The 19082-nt window shown below is 49.4% G+C and overlaps 2 protein-coding genes, 1 long non-coding RNA gene and 1 pseudogene across 13 annotated transcripts in view; 3 read left to right on the plus strand and 1 right to left on the minus strand.

The window, feature by feature from the left end:
• TECR (trans-2,3-enoyl-CoA reductase) overlaps positions 1 to 1186 on the minus strand; it is a 27530-nt gene extending 26344 nt beyond the window's left edge. Inside the window, exon 1 of the mRNA XM_070373515.1 lies at positions 1049 to 1186. Within this exon, the coding sequence (XP_070229616.1) occupies positions 1049 to 1063 (15 nt within the window). The 5' untranslated portion in view covers positions 1064 to 1186. The remainder of the gene's footprint in view (positions 1 to 1048) is intronic.
• LOC138988500 (uncharacterized) overlaps positions 1 to 3347 on the plus strand; it is a 26406-nt gene extending 23059 nt beyond the window's left edge. For 9 of the 11 annotated variants that reach the window (XR_011464752.1, XR_011464754.1, XR_011464757.1 and 6 more), the window contains one exon: positions 1056 to 2364. This is a non-coding gene — a long non-coding RNA (uncharacterized lncRNA). The other 2 variants (XR_011464760.1, XR_011464761.1) reach the window with 1 other exon arrangement.
• A 4949-nt stretch (positions 3348 to 8296) lies between these two features.
• LOC138988464 (small EDRK-rich factor 1 pseudogene) lies at positions 8297 to 9855 on the plus strand (annotated as a pseudogene).
• Positions 9856 to 10642: 787 nt separating this feature from the next.
• On the plus strand, positions 10643 to 14349 carry DNAJB1 (DnaJ heat shock protein family (Hsp40) member B1). Its single transcript, XM_005888000.2, has 3 exons — positions 10643 to 10914; positions 12060 to 12640; positions 12940 to 14349. The coding sequence occupies exons 1-3, from the start codon at positions 10704 to 10706 to the stop codon at positions 13168 to 13170; spliced, it is 1023 nt and encodes a 340-aa protein (XP_005888062.1). The 5' UTR covers positions 10643 to 10703; the 3' UTR covers positions 13171 to 14349.
• The last annotated feature ends 4733 nt before the right edge of the window (positions 14350 to 19082 follow it).

Genomic DNA, 19082 nt, shown 5'->3' on the forward strand with positions numbered 1-19082 from the left:
TTTTTAAACCCGGGAAGGGGAAAAAAAAGTTTCTCACCTGGCTAATTTTCATTTGGGGACCAGTATGGCAAAGTGGTTAGCAACTGACACTCTGGAGTCCTGAGTTTTTCTCTGTCCTGCATTTACTAACTAGCTGGGGACCTTTGAGCAAGTCATTTGACATCTCTGAGACTGTTTCTTCATATACAGAAACAATAATAAGTCTCCTATCTCACAAGGCTGTGAGGCTAAGAAAACAAGGTAACAGACACTCACTGGCAGAAACGTAACACTCTCTAAATTATTATTATGAACTTTAATAATAAATTAATCATTTAATGCTACTTATAAGCCAGCAATAATGAAATTATTAATATTATATTATCAGCTAGGTTGATAAGTTCATCAGAACACTTCGTTTTAAGGGTAAAAGAGGCCCCAGTTAGGAGTCAGAAGCCCTGAACCTCAAAAGTGGCTGTGGGTGTGAGATTCCTCCTCGGTGACACGCAGGACTTGACGGAGATGATCTCTTAGATTAACAGAAAGCAAAGATCAGCTTTGCTGTTCAGCAGGAGCCAGCATTGCAGCTACACCTCCTTCACCGCCTAAGCCGCTCAGGGAGCCGTCCCGGGCGAGGGAAGGGGTCCAAAGGTCATGCCAGAGAGGACAGACTGCAAAGCCCCTTTCTAAGCCCGAGGCGGAGGCACGGTGCAAGGTTTGTGCAAGACACCCTCAAGAGTGAGAGCAAGGGTTCCACACCCTCGTTCCTCCCCTACCTACAATTCATCCTGCATGGGGAGCTGCGAGGAACCTGCAAGCTTCCCAGGTCCTGCAGAGACCCCAAGAAAAGGCACCCCCAAAACAGCCAGGGTTGCAGAATTATAAATACCTCCCCCGCACATGCGCACTGAAATTTACGAGTGGTCCTGGGCACAACGCGTGCCTACTGCGCCTGCGCCGTCCGGCTCCTTTTCTGGGCACAGGACGTAAAACAGGGAGCCGATTGTCTCACGAAATCGAAAAATAAGGTCTGCGGCAGTCGCTCAATCCCCGTTTTCTCTTTTCTTACCTCATAGTGCTTCATGGCTCCCCCGCACGGCAGCTGCTTCTCCTGCTACCTGCGCACGCTACACCACAGAGTACCTCACGCGGTGACGACCGCCGCGCGAGACTAACCGCGGACCCGCATCCGCCCCGCCCCTCCCTGCCGCTCGCGCCCCTCCAGCCAATCAGTGCGCAAGGCGCCCACCTTCGTCCCCGCCCCGCAGAGCCGGTCTGCGCAGGAACTAGCCGCTCTCGCCACGGGGCTAGCCAATCAGCTTCCGGGACCCACCGTTGGGGGCGGAGCACGGGCAAGAGGGAGGAGGATAGAGGAAAAAGAAGGGTCTTGGCTATCCACCAATCAAAGAGGGCCTCCGGTCGCACGAGCCCGTTGCCCCGCCCCTTAGTGGCGTCTCTGTGGAAACCAAGGGAAGCGACGGTTATTGCAAGACTGGGGGAGGGAGCTAGCAGTTGAGTGACAGGGAAGGCAACATCAACAGGGCCCGCAGCTCGACTGGGTGAATTCGGAGGTGGGCGGCCCCCGGGGAGTACCGGGGAGCAACCGGAGATAGCAAGGGGTTGGGGGCATGGGCTGGGGCACCTGGATGGAGAGGCTGCTCCGACGAGGGAACCCCTGTCACGAATGGGAGGAAAGTAAAGGGGAAAGAGGTGGGGAAAGCTCTCAGGCACACACCCCGCGACTTACATGTAACCTGAGCTCTCATTATTCTGGGGGTGTCTTCACTGCCCTTTCTAATGCACGCCCCCGCCCCACCTTGCTAGACCCCATAGGCAGGGAGCCCACTTTTGTCTCTACCTGTACTGCCCGGTATGGTCACCTCTGGCCACATGTGGCTACTGAGTCCTTGAAACGTGGCTGATCAAAATTGAGATGTGCTGTAAAGGTGAAACACACAGAGACTTAGTATAAAAAGGAAGATGTAAAAAAAAAAAACCTCATTAATCAACTTTTATGTTGATTAGTGCTATTATTACTGATGATATTATCAACAATAATATTATTAGTTATGTAACTAATGGTATGCTGAAATATTATTTTGCATATATTAGGTAAAAATACATTATTAAAATTAAATTCCTGTTTCTTTTTACTTCTTTGATATGCCTATTGGAACATTTAAAATCAGACACAGCTTGGATGTGGCTGGCCTGGCAGTTGTGTGTCTCACACTGGACAGTGCTGGTTTGGGGTCATGTCGTGCTTTTGTTCCATTGATTGTTATAAGCAGGCTGGGGAGGTTGGTTGCCACTACACACATACAGACTCAAGCAGACACTTAAAACAGGACTTGGCACCCCTCCTTATCTTATCTCCTTTCTCCTGGTTCCAGACCCCACCCCTGAGCCTTCTTCAACTGTTGAGCGCTCCAGAACTCAGAGGCCTGGCATCAGAGACATGGTGAGAAGTCCTCAAAGACAGATTGTTGGTTCACAGGAGAGCAGGGCGGGGAGAAGGTGAGTCAGTGCTCAGCACTTACTCATCCAGGTTAGGCTCTAGAAATTTCTGAAGCTACAACTTTTGGGGACCCCTGTCTCAGAATAAAGGAAGCTAGGTCATTACCTTTTTCTGGACTTCCTTGGTGGTCCAGTAATTAAGACACTCTGCTTCCACTGCAGCAGGCCCAGGGTTCAATCCCTGGTTACTGAAATAAGACCCCAAGAAATTAATTACCTTTTTCCTCGGGCCTATCTGGGCAAAACAGAAGGATTTTTTTTGTCTTGGCTGCGTGGGTCTTCGTTGCTTTGTGCGGGCTCTCTCCAGTTGCAGTGAGTCGGGGCTACTCTTTGTTGTAGTGCTCAGGCTTCTCACTGTGATGGCTTCTCTTGTTGTGGGGCATGGGCTCTAGGTGCATGGGCTTCAGTAGTTGTGGCACACAGGCTCAGTAGTTGTGATGCACGGACTTAGTTGCCCTGAAGCATGTAGGATCTTCCCTGATCAGGGATCAAATCCGTGTCCCCTGCATTGGCAGTTGGATTCTTATCCACTGCGGGAAGTGTTTTATACATGTACTTTCCAAAGCACAGATCTTTTCCTGTTGGCAATTGTGGAGCTCATAGTATCAGGAGAGCCTTTGTGTACCAACAGGCCTTGTTTCCTGGCTTCATGGAGAAGGGTAGGAGATTACTCACTCAGAAGCCACAAGTTTAGCGACTTCCCTGGTGGTCCAGTGGCTAAGACTCCATGCTTCCAATGCAGGGGACCTGGGTTCCAATCCCTGGTCAGGAAACTAGATCTTACATACTGCAACTGAGGCCCAGTGAAGCCAAATAAATAAATGTTAAAAAAAAAAAAAAAAAAAGAACAAGCCACAAGTTAAAATCCTACCAGGTTGAGTTACTTGAAGCATCTACTTCTGAGATGTTGAGGGGGGAGGGTTGAACCCCTAAAATCTAGCCACGTTTTGCTAGCAATTTCCAGGTTCTCTAGTGTGGTCTGAGTAGGTATGTCTTCCCTACGGCTGGGTTCCAGCTAGGTAAGGCATATGGTGTCCAAAAGGACGTCATTTTTGGAGATTCCACACACATTCCTACAGGCTTGGGACATTCTGGAATTTCCCTTTGGAGGCTGCTTTCCTGAGCCCTGAACTCACTCAACAGGCACCAAATAATTTTGTGAACTGTGTGCCAGCTGGGGCATATGAGTAGTTTCCACCCGCCTCCTCACCTACAAGAAACTGATGGAAAGGCATGATCCAGCCTGCAGAGGGGAAGTCCTCTTTGGTTTTGATGGGTATTACAGGTGGAGGGGTGGATTTCCCAGGTGGCTCAGTGGTAAAGAATCTGCCTGTCAGTGCAGGAGACGTAGGAGACTCAGGTTCAATCCTTGGGTTGGGAAAATCCCCAGAGGAGGAAATTGCAACCCACTCCAGTATTCTTACCTGGGAAATCCCATGGACAGAGGAGCCTGGTGGGCTACAGTCCATGGCGTCATAAAGAGTCAGACATGACTGAGTTACTGAACACACACAAGTGTGAGGACCCCTTGTTGGCCTCATCTGGCTTCCAGTAATCAGGCTGCCAGCACGAACAGAATTCATCCTCGGAACAAAGCCTGACCACTTTGTTGACACCATACCATGGCTCTGTCTGTACCTGTTGATAGGGACAGCTAGTTTCCCCAGCACACTGGCTGATTCCTAATGGTGACAAGTAAATACGTTTGGTATTTGCTGAGCCAAATGTAACAGGCCCCTTAAAGCAGTTTCCAAAGGGGGAATTCCAGAAAGGTCTTATGCTGTGGCACTGTTGAAGAGTGAGCAGGGCCTCCTTAGGTCTCAGATTCAGGCGAACCCATGATCGTTTGGAGCTGGAAGATCTGGTGTGTTTGGTTGTGTCAGTCTCACAAATTCTTTTTCTTTTTTTTAATTCCAGAGTAACTGCTTTACAATGTTGTGCAGGTTTCTACTGTACAACAATGTGAATCAGCTAAAAGTATACATGTATCTCCTCCCTCTTGAACCTTCCCCATAACCCCCATCCCAGCCCTCTAAGTCATCACAGAGCACCAAGACAAGCTCTTTTTTCTATTTCCCAGGTGCAAGTAAGATAGGATCTTGATTCTTCCAGAAACCTGGCTTGGCTTGTTTTGGGGTTTGTGATCAAACTGGTTCAGAGCTGTGTGAGGGAAGGTAGAGCCTACAGTAGACAAGCCAGGGCTGATTTGCAACTTTCCCCTGTGTCAGGAGCCCCGGAGAGAAGTTTCCCAACCTTTCTGCCTTTTGAATTTTTAAATTCATGGGATGGATTTTCTTTCTTTTTATTAAGATATAGTTTACATCCAGTAAAAATCACCTTTTCTGCTATACAATTCTGAATAAATACAGACATGTAACCACCATCGCAGTCAAGATATGGAACATTTCTATCATCCCCCCAAATTCCCCTGTCTCCCTTTGTCAAAGATCCCAGCCCCTGGCAACCACTGATCCAGTTTCTGCATCAATACTTTTACCTTTCCCAGAAGTACCTTAAAATGGAATCACACAGTGCACAGACTTTTGAAACTGGCTTCTTAATATAATGCATTTGAGGTTCCTCTGCATTGCTTCCTATGTCAATAGCTCAATCCTTTTTTATGACTGAATAGTATTCAGTTTGTTTACATTTCACCCATGGAGGGACATTCAGGTTTTAATGGCTGTTGGTAATGACAAATAAAGCCTTGATAAGTATTTGCTCACTGGTTTTTATGTGAACATAGGTTTTTATTTCACATGGGCATTCTACCAGGGCAGATTGTTAGCTTATATGACTGTAATGCTTTTGAAGTTCTTTTTGATGAAGAGAAGAAGAGTTGAAAAGAGTGGTGATGCTTTAAAAAAAAAAAAATTAAGGCTTTATCATCATCTGAATCACATCTTACACAAGATTACCATAAACACTCAATATGCTAAACAGTTTACACCTCAGCATTTTTTTCACTAAGTGGCCTCAGGCAAGTCACATAACCTCTCAGAGCCTTGGTTTCCCTACCTGTAAAACGAGGTAATGACAGGCCAACCTCATAGGATTATTTTTTTAAATGAAGTTCTTTTTGGCTATGCTGGGTCTTCATTGCTGCACTTGGGCTGTCTCTAGTTGCAGAGCTTTGGCTTCTCATTGTGGTGGCTTTTCTTGTTGCAAAGCATGGGCTTTAGGCACAAAGGCTTCAGTAGTTATGGCTCTCAGGCTTAGTTGCCCCATGCACGTGAGATCTTCCCGGACCAAGGATGGAACCCATATTCCCTGCACTGGCAAGCAGATTCTTAACCACTGGACTACCAGTGAAGCCCGTCACAGAATTATTGTCAGGATTAAATGAGTTCATACACATTGAATGTCTGGAACCGATTTGACACAGAGTAGGACCTTATCAGTGTTAGCTATTATTATAAGGTTTATTGCCTGGGCCCTCTCAAATTCACATAGCAACCCTGGGAGGTAAGATCTACTCTTATCCCAATTTTATGGAAGACATACTTAGCAATTACAGAGAACAAGTTGTGCAAGAGCACATGGGCAGTAAATAAGCAAACAGCAGGTCCAGGTTTTCAACTAAGGCTGACTGACTCCAGACTGACCTGCTTAGTTCTTATATTCTTATATTCTTAGTTCTTAGTTCTACCAATGAAACGGAAGCAATAGGATATATGTGTTTGTGAGTGTGTCTGTGTATTAAGAGACTTGTTTCAGGCATTGGCTCTCACAGTTGTGAGGGCTGGCAAGACAAGTGTGAAATCTGTAGGGCAGACCAGCAGGTCTTGGCCAGGAACTAATGCTTCATTCTCAGGCAGACCTCCATATTTGCTTTTAAGGTCTTTCAGTGTTTGCTTTTAAAGCCTTTCAAGTGACTGAATGAGGTCTACCCACAAAATCAAGGGTCATCTCCTGTACTTAAACCCAACTGATTATAGATGTTAACCTAACCACATCTGCAAAACACCTTCACAGCAGCAGTTAGATTAGTGTTTAATTGAATAACTGGGTACTATTGCCTAGCCAAGTCTGTGCATACAACTACCCATCACATCGTCTCCTCTTCTCTGAGTTGATAGCTCAAACCTCTGCCAAGTTTCTGTGAAAGTCACTTTTCCAGTAACATTCCAACGTGCCTGGTGAGGGAATTCCCTGGAAGTCCAGTGGCTAGGACTCTGCACTTCCATTGCTCAGGCGCAATCCCTGGTCAGGGAACTAAGATTCCACAAGCCACTCAGCCTGGCTGGAAAAAGTAAAACAACAGTGCCCAGTGAGTATGTGTCCAGGTCAAAGAGCATAATAAGAGAAGTTGAGTTTGGGCTCTTTTTTTTTCTTTTTTTTTGGTGGGGGTTGGGGGTTAAACAATTAAAACTTCTGAGTATGATCCAGGCTTACTCAAGGAAGAGAGATTTCCCAGCCCTAAGGTTGCCCCCAAATACAAGGACACCCCTTGCATGATGTTTTTGGTCCACCAGAGCTATGTGAAGACCTTTAGAGGCCTCCACATCTGTTAACTTTTTTTTTTAGGGTGGGTTTATTAGTGGCATGTGGGATCTTAGTTCCCCGACTAGGGATCAAACCCACGCCCCCTGAAGTGGAAGCAGGGAGCCTTAACCACTGGACCACCAGAAAAGTCCCCACATCTGTAACTCCCTTTTTTTTTTTTTTTTTTTTAAATTTTTGGCCACACAGCATGTGGGATCTTAGTTCCCTGACCAAGTACTGAACCCATACCCCCTGCATTAGAAGCAGAATCCTAACCACTGGACTGCCAAGGAAGTCCCCACATCTGTAACCCTTAAATTTATAAGTGTGAAGAAATCCACAAGCTCTGGGTTTTTTCCCCCATTATGACTCCCCCACTATCTCTTTATGTAACTTTATATAAAAAAAAAAAATCAAACTCCCTCCCCTCCATGATTAGTTCAGGACCCCTTCAGTGCTGTGCCCCTGGGTATCCAGCCTAGACTCATCCTCCCAGGTTGGCTGGTGTGTGTGGCTTAGTCCAGAGTCCTTTGATGGTGGTGGTTTAGTCACTAAGTTCTGTCTGACTCTTTTTGACCCCATGGACTGTAGCCCACCAGGATCCTCTGTCCATAGGATTTTCCAGGCAAGAGTACTGGAGTGGGTTGCCATTCCCTTCTCCAGGAGATCTTCCTGACCCAAGGATCGAACCCGGTTCTCCTACACTGCAGGCAGATTCTTTCCAACTGAGCTACCACGGAATCCCTTCCTGACACGGTTACACTGGGGTCAGGGAGTGGCCAGGGATGGCCGGAAGGCCATGGTGTCTTTCTCAAGAGTTCCAGTTTGCACAAGGACAGTGGTTACCAGAAATGTTTTGCTGTGTCCTGCCAGGAAGGGGGATCCTCAGCAGCCCACCATTCAACTGGATGGTTAGTCACCCCTTTGACAGAACTTCCTCTAAGCTAGGTCTGTCCCAGGCACTTTACAAATGTTGACTCAATGCCAACTTCAAAGCCCTATGAGGCTGGTACAACTACTACCCCCATTGTACAGATGAGGACGCTAAAGGCCCTAGAAGGCTCAGTAACCAGCCCAAGATCACACAGCCACAAAGTGCTAGAACCAAGAATGAAACGTGACTATTTGGCTCCAGCACCAGTGTCACACCGCCCAGACTTCCCAAGCAGTTCTTCCAAGAACCTTTCCCCACTGTAGGCCGCCACCACCTACTCCCCTCTTCCCTTCTCAGATGGTACCTCTTTCTGAGCCTCCTTTCCACGTCAGCCCTGTCCTTGACCACAGACACACCAGACTATAGGAGCCAAAAGGGATCATGTTGCCCAGAGATGAAGATACTGAGGCCCTGAGAGGTGTATTGCATGCCCATGTCTCCCCCACATCATGAACATAGTGGGGCGGGGGTAAAGAACCAGGTGCATTAAAAACAGCCAGGACTTTTTAGTCTGCGGAGGGAGAGGGGCAATTGAGTCTGGCCTGGCCTGAAAGGTCGGGCAGGTGGAAATCAACGAGAACTTGCCTGCCAGAAAAACATGAAGAAATCCCAGGAAATTAGTAAGGGAAAAAGAAAAGAGGATAGCCTGACTACCTCTCAGAGGAAGCAGCGGGACTCTGAGATCATGCAAGAAAAGCAGAAGGCAGCCAATGATAAGAAGTCTATGCAAACAAGAGAGAAATAATGACTATGTGGAAAACCTGGGTGCTACTGCAAACTAGTTGTATCATAAGCTCTATGATCAAGATTTTGTAGAGTGAACAGTCAGTACTTGCTATGCTAAGTCACTTCAGTCGTGTCCGACTCTGTGCGACCCCATAGACGGCAGCCCACCAGGCTCCCCCATCCCTGGGACTCTCCAGGCAAGATCACTGGAGTGGGTTGCCATTTCCTTCTTCAATGCATGAAAGTGAAAAGTGAAAGTGAAGTCGCTCAGTCGTGACTGACTCTTAGCGACCCCATGGATTTCAGCCTAACAGGCTCCTCCGTCCATGGGATTTTCCAAGCAAGAGTACTGGAGTGGGGTGCCATTGCCTTCTCCGATGTTATACCTTATAAAACTATTTTAAACTTTTCCTTTCAACCTGACTTAGTCTGATGTTTCAGAACCATTCTTCAAAGAATAAAACACTAACCATACATTTGAAAAAAAATAAAAACAGCCAGGAATATTTATGAAGCTTTGGTTCCAGACACTTCCTGGCACTGGAGACTCAGCAGTGACAGGACCCAGTCCCTGACCTTATGGTGATTCCAGGCTAGGAGTGGGGGAGACATTTAACATGAAAACCAAGGAACAATTTCAGATTTCAGTGGCAGGTGTTCTTGAGAAAACGGTAAAGTGAGAGGCTTGAAGGGCTGGACTGAGAAGACCTCTGCAGGGAGGTGAGCTTTGGCTCCCGGTGCTCACCTCACTTTGCAGGGTCCTTTATGACTGAGGACGCAGATAATACTGGAGCTCCCACCTGCATTCTGCTCGCAAAGAGTTGGATATGACTGAGCATACACACACAGCTGGTAGAACAGGGCGGGTGACTATTTTTATTTCCAGAAGGAAGCGGGTATCTGGGGCTGGGGAAAATTAGGCAACTCCTGGAGACACCTGGCAATAACTCATTCCTGGCCCTGTGAGATAGGGGCGGGCATATTTGCATCTGCTAGTGAAGGGGCTAATAGATGGGGAAACAATGGAAACAGTGAGAGACTTTATTTTCTTGGGCTCTAAAAATCACTACAAATGGTGACTGCAGCCATGAAATTAAAAGATGCTTGCTCCTTGGAAGAAGAGCTATTACCTACCTAGACAGCACATTAAAAAGCAGACACATTACTTTGCACACAAACGTGCATCTAGTCAAAACTATGGTTTTTCCAGTAGTCATGTATGGATGTGAGAGTTGGACCATAAAGAAGTTGAGCACGGAAGAACTGATGCTTTTGAACTGTCGTGTTGGAGAAAACTCGAGAGTCCCTTGGAGTGCAAGAAGATCAAACCAGTCAATCCTAAAGAAAATTGGTCCTGAATATTCATTGGAAGGACTGATGCTGAAGCTGAGGCTCCAATACTTTGGCCACCTGATGCGAAGAACTGACCACTGGAAAAGACCCTGATGCTGGGAACGATTGAAGGCAGGAGGAGAAGGGGACAACGGAGAATGAGATGGTTGGATGGCATCAACCACTCGATGGGACATGAGTCAGAGCAAGCTTCGGGAGTTGGTGATGGACAGGGAAGCCTGGCGCGCTGCAGTGAGGTCGCACAGAATGGGACACGAATGAGCGGCTGAACTGAACAGTGAAGGGGCGGTGTCTTCCCCAGACCCGCCCCTTCCTGGAGTAGCGCGTCGTAACCTATTGACCCAAACAGGAGGCGGGCCGCAAGGCCGGCCTGGTTGCAGGAAGCAATAAAACATGGTCGCTATTGGTGCCCGCTGAGGGTGGGCGGGGCCTCCGTCGCCCGGGGTGCGCGCCGCTGAGAAGCGTTGCCCGGGAGGGGGCGGGGCCGCGCGCAGGCGGCCGTTGGCGGCACGACCCCGCCCCGGATGTCGCGCGTCGCAGCCTGGACGACGGGGATTGGCCAAAGCCGCGTGGGGGGCGGGGCGGAAGGTTCTGGAGGGGGCTGGCGGGCTCTGGAAGCTTCCGCCGGACGGGTATATAGAGTCCGGGACGGGGCGGTGGCGGAGCCGGGGGACGGCGACAGCTGGGTGGCGGGCCGCAGGCGGGGGCAATGGGAAAGGACTATTACCAGACGCTGGGCCTGGCCCGCGGTGCGTCGGACGAGGAGATCAAGAGGGCCTACCGCCGTCAGGCGCTGCGTTACCACCCGGACAAGAACAAGGAGCCCGGCGCTGAGGAGAAGTTCAAGGAGATCGCCGAGGCCTACGACGTGCTCAGCGACCCGCGCAAGCGCGAGATCTTCGACCGCTACGGGGAGGAAGGTGCGTGCGCGCGCGCAGCCGGGGGCGCGCCCTCGCCGTTTGACAGGCGGAGAAACCGAGGCAGGGCGGCCTCGCTGCAGCATCTCCGGGGGGCGCTTCGGTCGCAGGGGTTGAAGCAGCCCCCGGCCTCTGGCCACAAGGGCCTCCGCCCTCGGATTGGCGGCCGCCCGATGGGAGGAGGGGCCCTGGCCGCGCTGCTTGTTCAGAAGCTTCTAGTATGTCTGGGGCTGCCCCTCCCTGGGCGCTCGCCTCCACCCACGTCCGAGATCGGTCCGGGGGTGCGGGTGCGGAAGGAGAGGATTCGGAGGCCTAGCTTGAAGCTGGCGTTGCGGGCCTGGGCTCACCTGGGCGAGGTGGGAGGCTCTGCCACCCCGGGGTTCAGGGCAGGGCCTCTGGCTGAACCCTGGGCACAGGCTGCGAGTAGTGAGCCTGCAAATGAGGTGCCAATTAGCGCCGAGCGACCTTCCGCGCCTCTCCGAGGGTGGAGTGAGGTAATCCTTGTAAAGTGCTTACCTAGTCGGCTGTCCAGGTGCAAGGAACAGTGGGGCCAGCCCTCTTCAGGGTAAAAGAAAGAAGCTTTCTTGTCCTGTCTCCCATTGATGACTCAGGCAGGTTGCTGGGCTTAGTCCTCAGGAAGAAGCGGCTTTTTATATGAGAATGGGGGCAGTTAGTGCCAGGGTGCGAGAATTTGAAAGGCTGCATTTTGCAGTTTAACGTTCCTTTTACTCTCCCACACGTCTCTAGCAGTAGGGGATTTAAGAGTAAGCATTTAGTGAAAACTGATCGGGGGTTAAGCATTTTTTTCATTGGATCTCTTAGTGAGTTTTTCGTACTCATTGTAACAGTGCAAGGGGAATGAGTTACTCAGATGTGAGGACCTGAGTGGCCCCAAGAGGTGCCCGTCTCAGAGCTTGAACCCTTCACCGCTGTCTTGCCACAGTGGACTACCTGCCATAAGTGGCTGGGGGTTCTGTTTGTGCTGCTGCAAGTGGGAGGTAAAAGCTTGGAGTTCTTCCTTGTTCTTCCCTGACAGGCTAAAAAAAGTTTCTCCCCCAATGGCTCCTGAGCTTTTTTCCTTGAAGGAAAGTTCCTGGAGAGTTAAGTTCCCAGCCCGCCATCTGATTTCTTCTGCTTTTGCTCTTCAGGCCTGAAGGGCAGTGGCCCCAGCGGTGGGAGCAGCGGCGGTACTAACGGTACCTCCTTCAGCTACACATTCCATGGAGACCCTCATGCCATGTTTGCTGAGTTCTTCGGTGGCCGAAATCCCTTTGACAACTTTTTTGGGCAGCGCAACGGGGAGGAAGGCATGGACATCGATGACCCGTTCTCTGGCTTCCCCATGGGCATGGGTGGCTTCACCAACATGAACTTTGGCCGCTCCCGCCCTGCCCAAGAGCCCACCCGAAAGAAACAAGATCCCCCCGTCACCCATGACCTTAGGGTCTCACTTGAAGAGATCTACAGCGGCTGTACCAAGAAGATGAAAATCTCTCATAAGCGGCTGAACCCTGACGGAAAGAGCATTCGCAATGAAGACAAAATCTTGACCATCGAAGTGAAGCGGGGGTGGAAAGAAGGGACCAAAATCACCTTCCCCAAGGAAGGAGACCAGACTTCCAACAACATTCCAGCCGATATTGTCTTTGTTTTAAAGGACAAGCCACACAATATCTTTAAGAGAGATGGCTCTGATGTCATTTATCCAGCCAGGATCAGCCTTCGGGAGGTAAGGCACTAGGCAGGGCAGCGTCTGGGGAGGGAGAAGCTGTTTTGTGATGGCCGTTCAGTGTTTGCTTGACAGATGTTTCTGGGCACTTGGTGCGGCCAGGCTTGGACAGTGCAATGGCGACAAGACCGTCCAGGGCTCTGTTTTTACGGAGCTTCTGTGCTGGTGACCTGGGTAGATCTTAAGGCAGGGTCTTAGCTGCAGAGGCCTGATGGCGCTTACCCTCCAGTCAGCAGCCTCTGGGCAAGATGTGAGCTTCCTAAGCTACTCTTTCTAATGCTGTCCCTTTGCTTTCCAAGGCTCTGTGTGGCTGTACAGTGAATGTCCCCACTCTGGACGGCAGGACCATACCCGTTGTGTTCAAAGATGTCATCAGGCCTGGCATGCGGCGAAAAGTTCCTGGAGAAGGCCTTCCTCTCCCCAAAACACCCGAGAAACGCGGGGACCTCATTATTGAGTTTGAAGTGATCTTCCCTGAAAGGATTCCCCAGACGTCAAGAACCGTTCTTGAGCAGGTTCTTCCAATATAGTCAACCCGTGTTCCCCAAGGACTGACCAGGGACCTTTCCAGAGCTCAAGGATTTCCGGACCGTTCCACCAACTGTGGACCCGCGAGAGGGCGGGAGGGCCCAGGGAGGGCTTTCATACTGCTGAATGTTTTCCAGAGAATATATTACAATCTTTCAAAGTCGTGCACTAGACTAAAGTTGTTTTTCGAGCGGTAGGGCGGCAGGTGGTGGGGACAGCAAGCAAAGGCAATGCAGTCTGCCCCACTGGGTCCTTGCAGCCCTCCTGGGTGGGCAGCACCCGCCTCCTCCCTCTCCAGGCCCTGCCCAGAGGGAGAGGCAGACCGCAGACCCACAGTTGGACTTGATCCCCGTGTTGTAGTCCCTCCGCTTGTAGACGTCCTGTGGTGTGGACCTGCCTTCATGGTTACCAGACCCTGTACACTCCTCAGTTTCTATTGTGTGATCAGTTTGTGTTTTATTTTGTATTTGTCTCCCCCATCTTGCCCTTCTCCTAAGAAACCCTGTCTTCTCTTTTGCCATCTCAAATTGAGAATCTCAACTCTGGTTGCTGAACTGCCTGGCCAGCTCCCACAAGCAATACCTCCCTTGTTCCAGCAGGACCAAGGGAGCCGGCCTTCAGTGAGTGAGTAACTTGTGCAACTGCCTCTCCCTCAAGGGTCGGGGACCTTGGCTGGAGTCCTGACCCCGGGCTCCCAGACAGAGATCTTCGCCTTCCTTTGCTGTGAGGCAATCTTTTGGCACACCTGGGATTTCCCCATGACCCAGGTCATTTTTTTTTTGTTCAATGGACTCTGGACTCTCAAAAGGATCTGATCCTTTTGAATTTTGCACAGCCCTAGCTATAATCCCTTTTGATAAAAGGGTCTTTGCTTCTGATTACAGGAGCACTGTGGAACGTCTGTAAATATGTTTTTATAATTCTGTGTAAAGTTGGTGTGCAGTCAGACGAAACCGGTCCACAGCAGCTGCTGCTCTCTGTATAGGGCCATGATGGAACTGAGAAAGAACCTGGGGGCGGGGGGGTGGCGGGGGATGTTGGAACAAGTGTTTGTTCCTTGCAAGTCAGTCTGGTGCTCAGACTTTTAGACTCATTGTAAGTTGCCACTGCCAACACAAGACCAAAGTGTGTGACTTGTCAATGTGCAGCGTGACAGCATTAAAGACTGATGCTAAACCTCAGGGGAGCAGTCCTGCGACTCTGTTTGAGGGTTCTGCTGACGGGATGGGGTGGGGTCCGGGCAGCCCTCCAGAGGCTGCCAGGGTGGGTGGGAGGGAGGGGCAGGCAGGAGGTAGGAGTCCTCTGCAATGGAAAGAGAAGTTGCCCTCCTGAGCTAAATGTGGGGTGAACAAGAGAAACCCGCCGGACTGGATCTGGGCATCAGAAGAGCCCAGTGGATTCAGAGCTTGTTTTTTGGTGAAGGTTGGGGCCAAAGTTAAACAGATCCCTTCCCAGTCTTGTAAGATCTGGTTGCTAGGGCCAAGGAAATGTGTGTGCCCTACTCTCTTAATCTCCACCCACCCCCCAACCCTGCTTTCTTGCTAGAACAAGCTGGTGTCAGGCAGGCCCTGGCCAAACCAGATTAGAATTCCAGCCCAGGGCCACCCCACCCTGGTTAGGACCTATTTCCTGCCCTCCCTTTATTTACAGGCCACTGAAACTGCTTTTACTTTGTAACTTTTTTTTAAGGAACTGGTTTTATTATAAGGTAAGTAATTACACAGGCCAAAAACCGCATTGCTATTTTGCTACAAGATAATCTGGGTGTAGAAACTTAAATAACTATATTTAACATAACCTTGGAGGGCTTTCCCTTCCCACTGAAACAGTTTAACCACTGGAAGCAATCTAAGTCCAGTGCTGTCCCAGAGAACCTTCTTCAGGGATGGAAATGTTCTTTTTAAAACAAATTCTTTAAGATTCAACAGAACACAAGTTGCTTAGTAGCTACAGGCACATTTCAAGTGCTCAGCACCCACCCCTGGTGGCTAGCAGTGACTATTGGACAGCACAGATCTTAGACGGCTTTTCACCCAAACCTAAGCCATGGGTCTCTTAGAGGAGTAGCTGCTTCAAGCCCAGAGAGGCCATCCTCGTTCGGAGGTGACCCCTGGAGTATTAGAGCCAAAAGGGACCCTATCACCACTTCCAGGATGAGGAATGATATTTACTGCAGAATTGGCCCTGGCCTCAACTGGGGTCACAGACCTCCTTGAGCTGCGATCCGCCTGCCCCAGCCTCCCTCATTAACATAGCTGGTCTGTATGGGGTTCTTATCCAAGGGCTGTGGGCACAGATGAGCACAAAGCTTCAGTGTGTCACACGCAATCCTGGTAAGTTGGAGAAATAACCTTCCTGTGGTGGTGGATGGGACAGTGTCACTCTTGAGGAAAATGACAAGGACCCTAGTAAACAGAGGCCTGTCCCTCGGATGCACAGCCTTTGCCGACACAACTTTGCTGCACATGGGTGTCACGTGTTTGGTTTGTCTGCAAGCTGGCTTCTCCCCTCGCTCCCTTAGCTCCCCTCTTAATGAATTTATTTTCCCACGATGCCTATCTGAGCACATTTCGTAGTTTGCTCCTTCCACAACAGTGTGAGGGGAGCTGCCTCTGTTTAGCACCCACCTCATGGGGTCGCAAAGAGTTGGACACGACTGAGCAACTAAGCACAGTATCTTTATCCATCACACCAGGAGCGCTGCATTTTTCCCTGATTCAAACAATAGAAAACAAAAATTCACATTCAGCCTGTGGTGAGTAGTTTCCTCAGGACCACTGTAGACAAGCCATGGCATTAGAAATTTTTTTTTCCTCTTTTAAAAATGTTTTTTTGTGCAGCCTCCTAGAGACAATCTGCTTATATAAGCATAAACATAATTTCTAAATTTTCAGTTTCGATTTTTGGCTATATTATCACAGTACTGAATTTGTAAGGGCATATAGAGTTAAAAATTCTCCTTCCCATGCTGCTTTTGGGTCCACCGCCAGGAAAATTTTCCCAGTTTTCTCCTGTGCCTTTCCTTCTGCGATGTTGCATGAAGACATTTTTCTTTTTTTACACAAGTGGTACATACTGTATGCTCTGCCCGCCCCCTTTTTCTCTTCTCACATATGGAAATAGCTTCTCCTCTTCTGTTTTTCCATATGTTGATTCTACCAGACACGTGCAGGTGGATGTGAAAATCTAGTTTCATGTTTGGTGGCTTCTATCTCTCCTCTATCATTGCTCCTGCTTCCAGGTTTGAATCTCAACCACTTTGTAGCTGTGTGATCTTGAGCAAGTGACTTGACTAATCTGTACCTCAGTTTTTTCAACTGTAGAATAAGCACAAAAATTGTACTTCTACGGTCGTGAGGATTTTCAGGTATAGATACATAGAGGCACACAGCAGAGCCTGACACAGAACAAGTGCTGTGTGTCAGTTACTGTACCCTAATGTGAAAACATCCCTCAGCCCACTCCAAAGAAACCTCTGAGTTGTGTCCACGGTCTTTCGGGTCTGTGTTCCTGGCTAAGCTCCAGGAACCAAACCCCCAGGCAAGCCCCTGAGACCCACAACTCCACCCTGGCCTTCACCCCACTTGAGAAGGCTCACTCCGGGAATTCTCTGCTGGTCCAGTGGTTTGGGCTCTGTGCTCTCACTGCCAAGGACCTGGGTTCAATACCTGGTCGGAACTAAAATCCCACAAGCCATGCAATGCAGCCAAAAAGAAAAAGCAGGCTCACTCCCATGCTGTTTGGTCACAACCTGCTCACTTGACACCAGCAGTGGAGTCCCAGCTCTGTCACTCAGCTGCTGTGTGTGTTCTCGGGCAAGTGACTTCGCTTCTGTGAGTCTCAGTGGCCACCTTTGAAAACAGGGGGACTGAAGTTACAGACTTCATAGAGGTATTGTGAAAACTGGGCAAGGTAGGGCACTGAGGAGGCAAAAGAACATGGCATTAAGAACTTGGTTTCCCAAGACTTCCTGGTAGTCCAGTGGCTAAGACTCTGAACTCCCAACTGAGGGGGCCTGGGTTCCATCCCTGGTCAGGGAACTAGATCCCATATGTGACAAGACCAGGTGCAGACAAATATTTAAACAAAGAACTTGGCTTCTGAACAGTGACCGTGCTGAGTTCAAGTTCTGCTCACTGCATTCCCCTGGACAAATGAGAAACCTCTCAGCCACTGTTTCCTCTTATGTGAAACAAGACTAAGCATAGCCACTCCCACCTTCTCACAACCCCAGGGCCACAACTCAGAAAGCTAACCCCTGCCTGAGAATTTGACACAGGCCCAGCACAGGACAATTGTGAATTAACATGAGGAAAGAAATACTAAGGAACTTGGGGAAAAATTTGCCCCAGGTCTCCTTAAATATTGGTTATTCTCATTAGCTGTTAATTATTGAAAAACACAGTATAATGCCTGATAAGCATTGTCCATTCAATAAACATTTATTGAATGCCTCCAGTGTGTCCAGTCCTGTTCTTTTTTTATTATTTTTTTCTTTTTTGGCCATACCCTGAGGCATGTGGGACTTTATTACCCCGACTGGGGATTGAACCTGCACCCCCTGAAATGGGAGGTGGATTCCCAACCACTGGACCACTTAGGGAAGTCCCCTGTTCAGTACTGCTCCTGATGCTGAGGAGACAGTATTAGACAAAACTGGCAAAAATTCCTGCCTTTGCAGAGCTGACAGTCATGTGGGGTGAGAAAGAATAAAACCAAAAATAAATGGTGGTGCTAGTGGTAAAGAGGGCTTCCCTGGTGGCTCAGACAGTAAAGAATGCGCCTGCAGTGTGGGAGACCGGGGTTCGATCACTGGGTCAGGAAGATCCCCTCTAGGAGGAAACGGCAACATACTCCAGTATTCTTGCCTGGGTAATCCCATGGACAGAGGAGCCTAGTGGGCTATCCATGGGGTCTCGAAGAGTTGGACATGACTGAGCAGCAGCAGCAGCGGCAGAGAGTGATGGAGAAATATGGAACAAGTAGGTAGAGAGTGTTGTGCTGTGTGCTTAGTTGCTCAGTTGTGTCCGACTCTTTGTGACCCCATGGACTGCAGCCCACTAGGCTCCTCTGTCCATGGGTATTGGGTGCAGTTTTAAGTGACACGGTCAGTGAATGCCTCACCCTCAAGGCAACATTTGAACAAAGAGTTGAAGGAAATAAGAGGAGAGCCACGTGAATACTGAGGGAAGGACTTTTCAGGCAGAGGAAACAGCCTGTGCAAAGGCGCTGAAGCAGGAGCCTGAGTTTAAGGAACAGCCAGGGGACTTCTAATGCAGGGGGTCTGGGTTCCACCCCTGGTGAGGGAATTAGATCCCACATACCACGATAACAGCAACAAAAGATCCCACATGCTGCAACTAAGATCCTGCACAGCCAAATAATTTTTTTTTAAGGAACAGCTGGGAGTCCAATGAGGCTGGACCAGAGTAAATGAGGGGTGCTGCTGCTGCTGCTAAGTCACTTCAGTCGTGTCCGACTCTGTGTGACCCCATAGACGGCAGCCCACCAGGCTCCCCTGTCCCTGGGATTCTCCAGGCAAGAACACTGGAGTGGGTTGCCATTTCCTTCTCCAATGCATGAAAGTAAAAAGTGAAAAGTGAAAGGGAAGTCGCTCAGTCAAGTCTGACTCTTTGCAACCCCATGGACTGAAGCCCACCAGACTCCTCTGTCCATGGGATTTTCCAGGCAAGAGTACTGGAGTGGGGTGCCATTGCCTTCAAGTGGGAGGCAAAAGCAGACAGTACAGGGCCCATGGGCCACTGGAGACTTTTGACTTTCCCTGAGTGAGGCAGGAGCTTGCAAAGATTTGGGGTTTTGTTCTGTCTTAATATTCTTTCCGGAGGTGGGGGTGGGAAGGGGAGAGAGTCATTTGATTATATAACAACTAAAAGTACCTGAGCTATATATATGA

The sequence above is a fragment of the Bos mutus genome, chromosome 7 (genome assembly GCF_027580195.1).
Source record: "Bos mutus isolate GX-2022 chromosome 7, NWIPB_WYAK_1.1, whole genome shotgun sequence".
Taxonomy (NCBI): Eukaryota; Metazoa; Chordata; class Mammalia; order Artiodactyla; family Bovidae; genus Bos; species Bos mutus.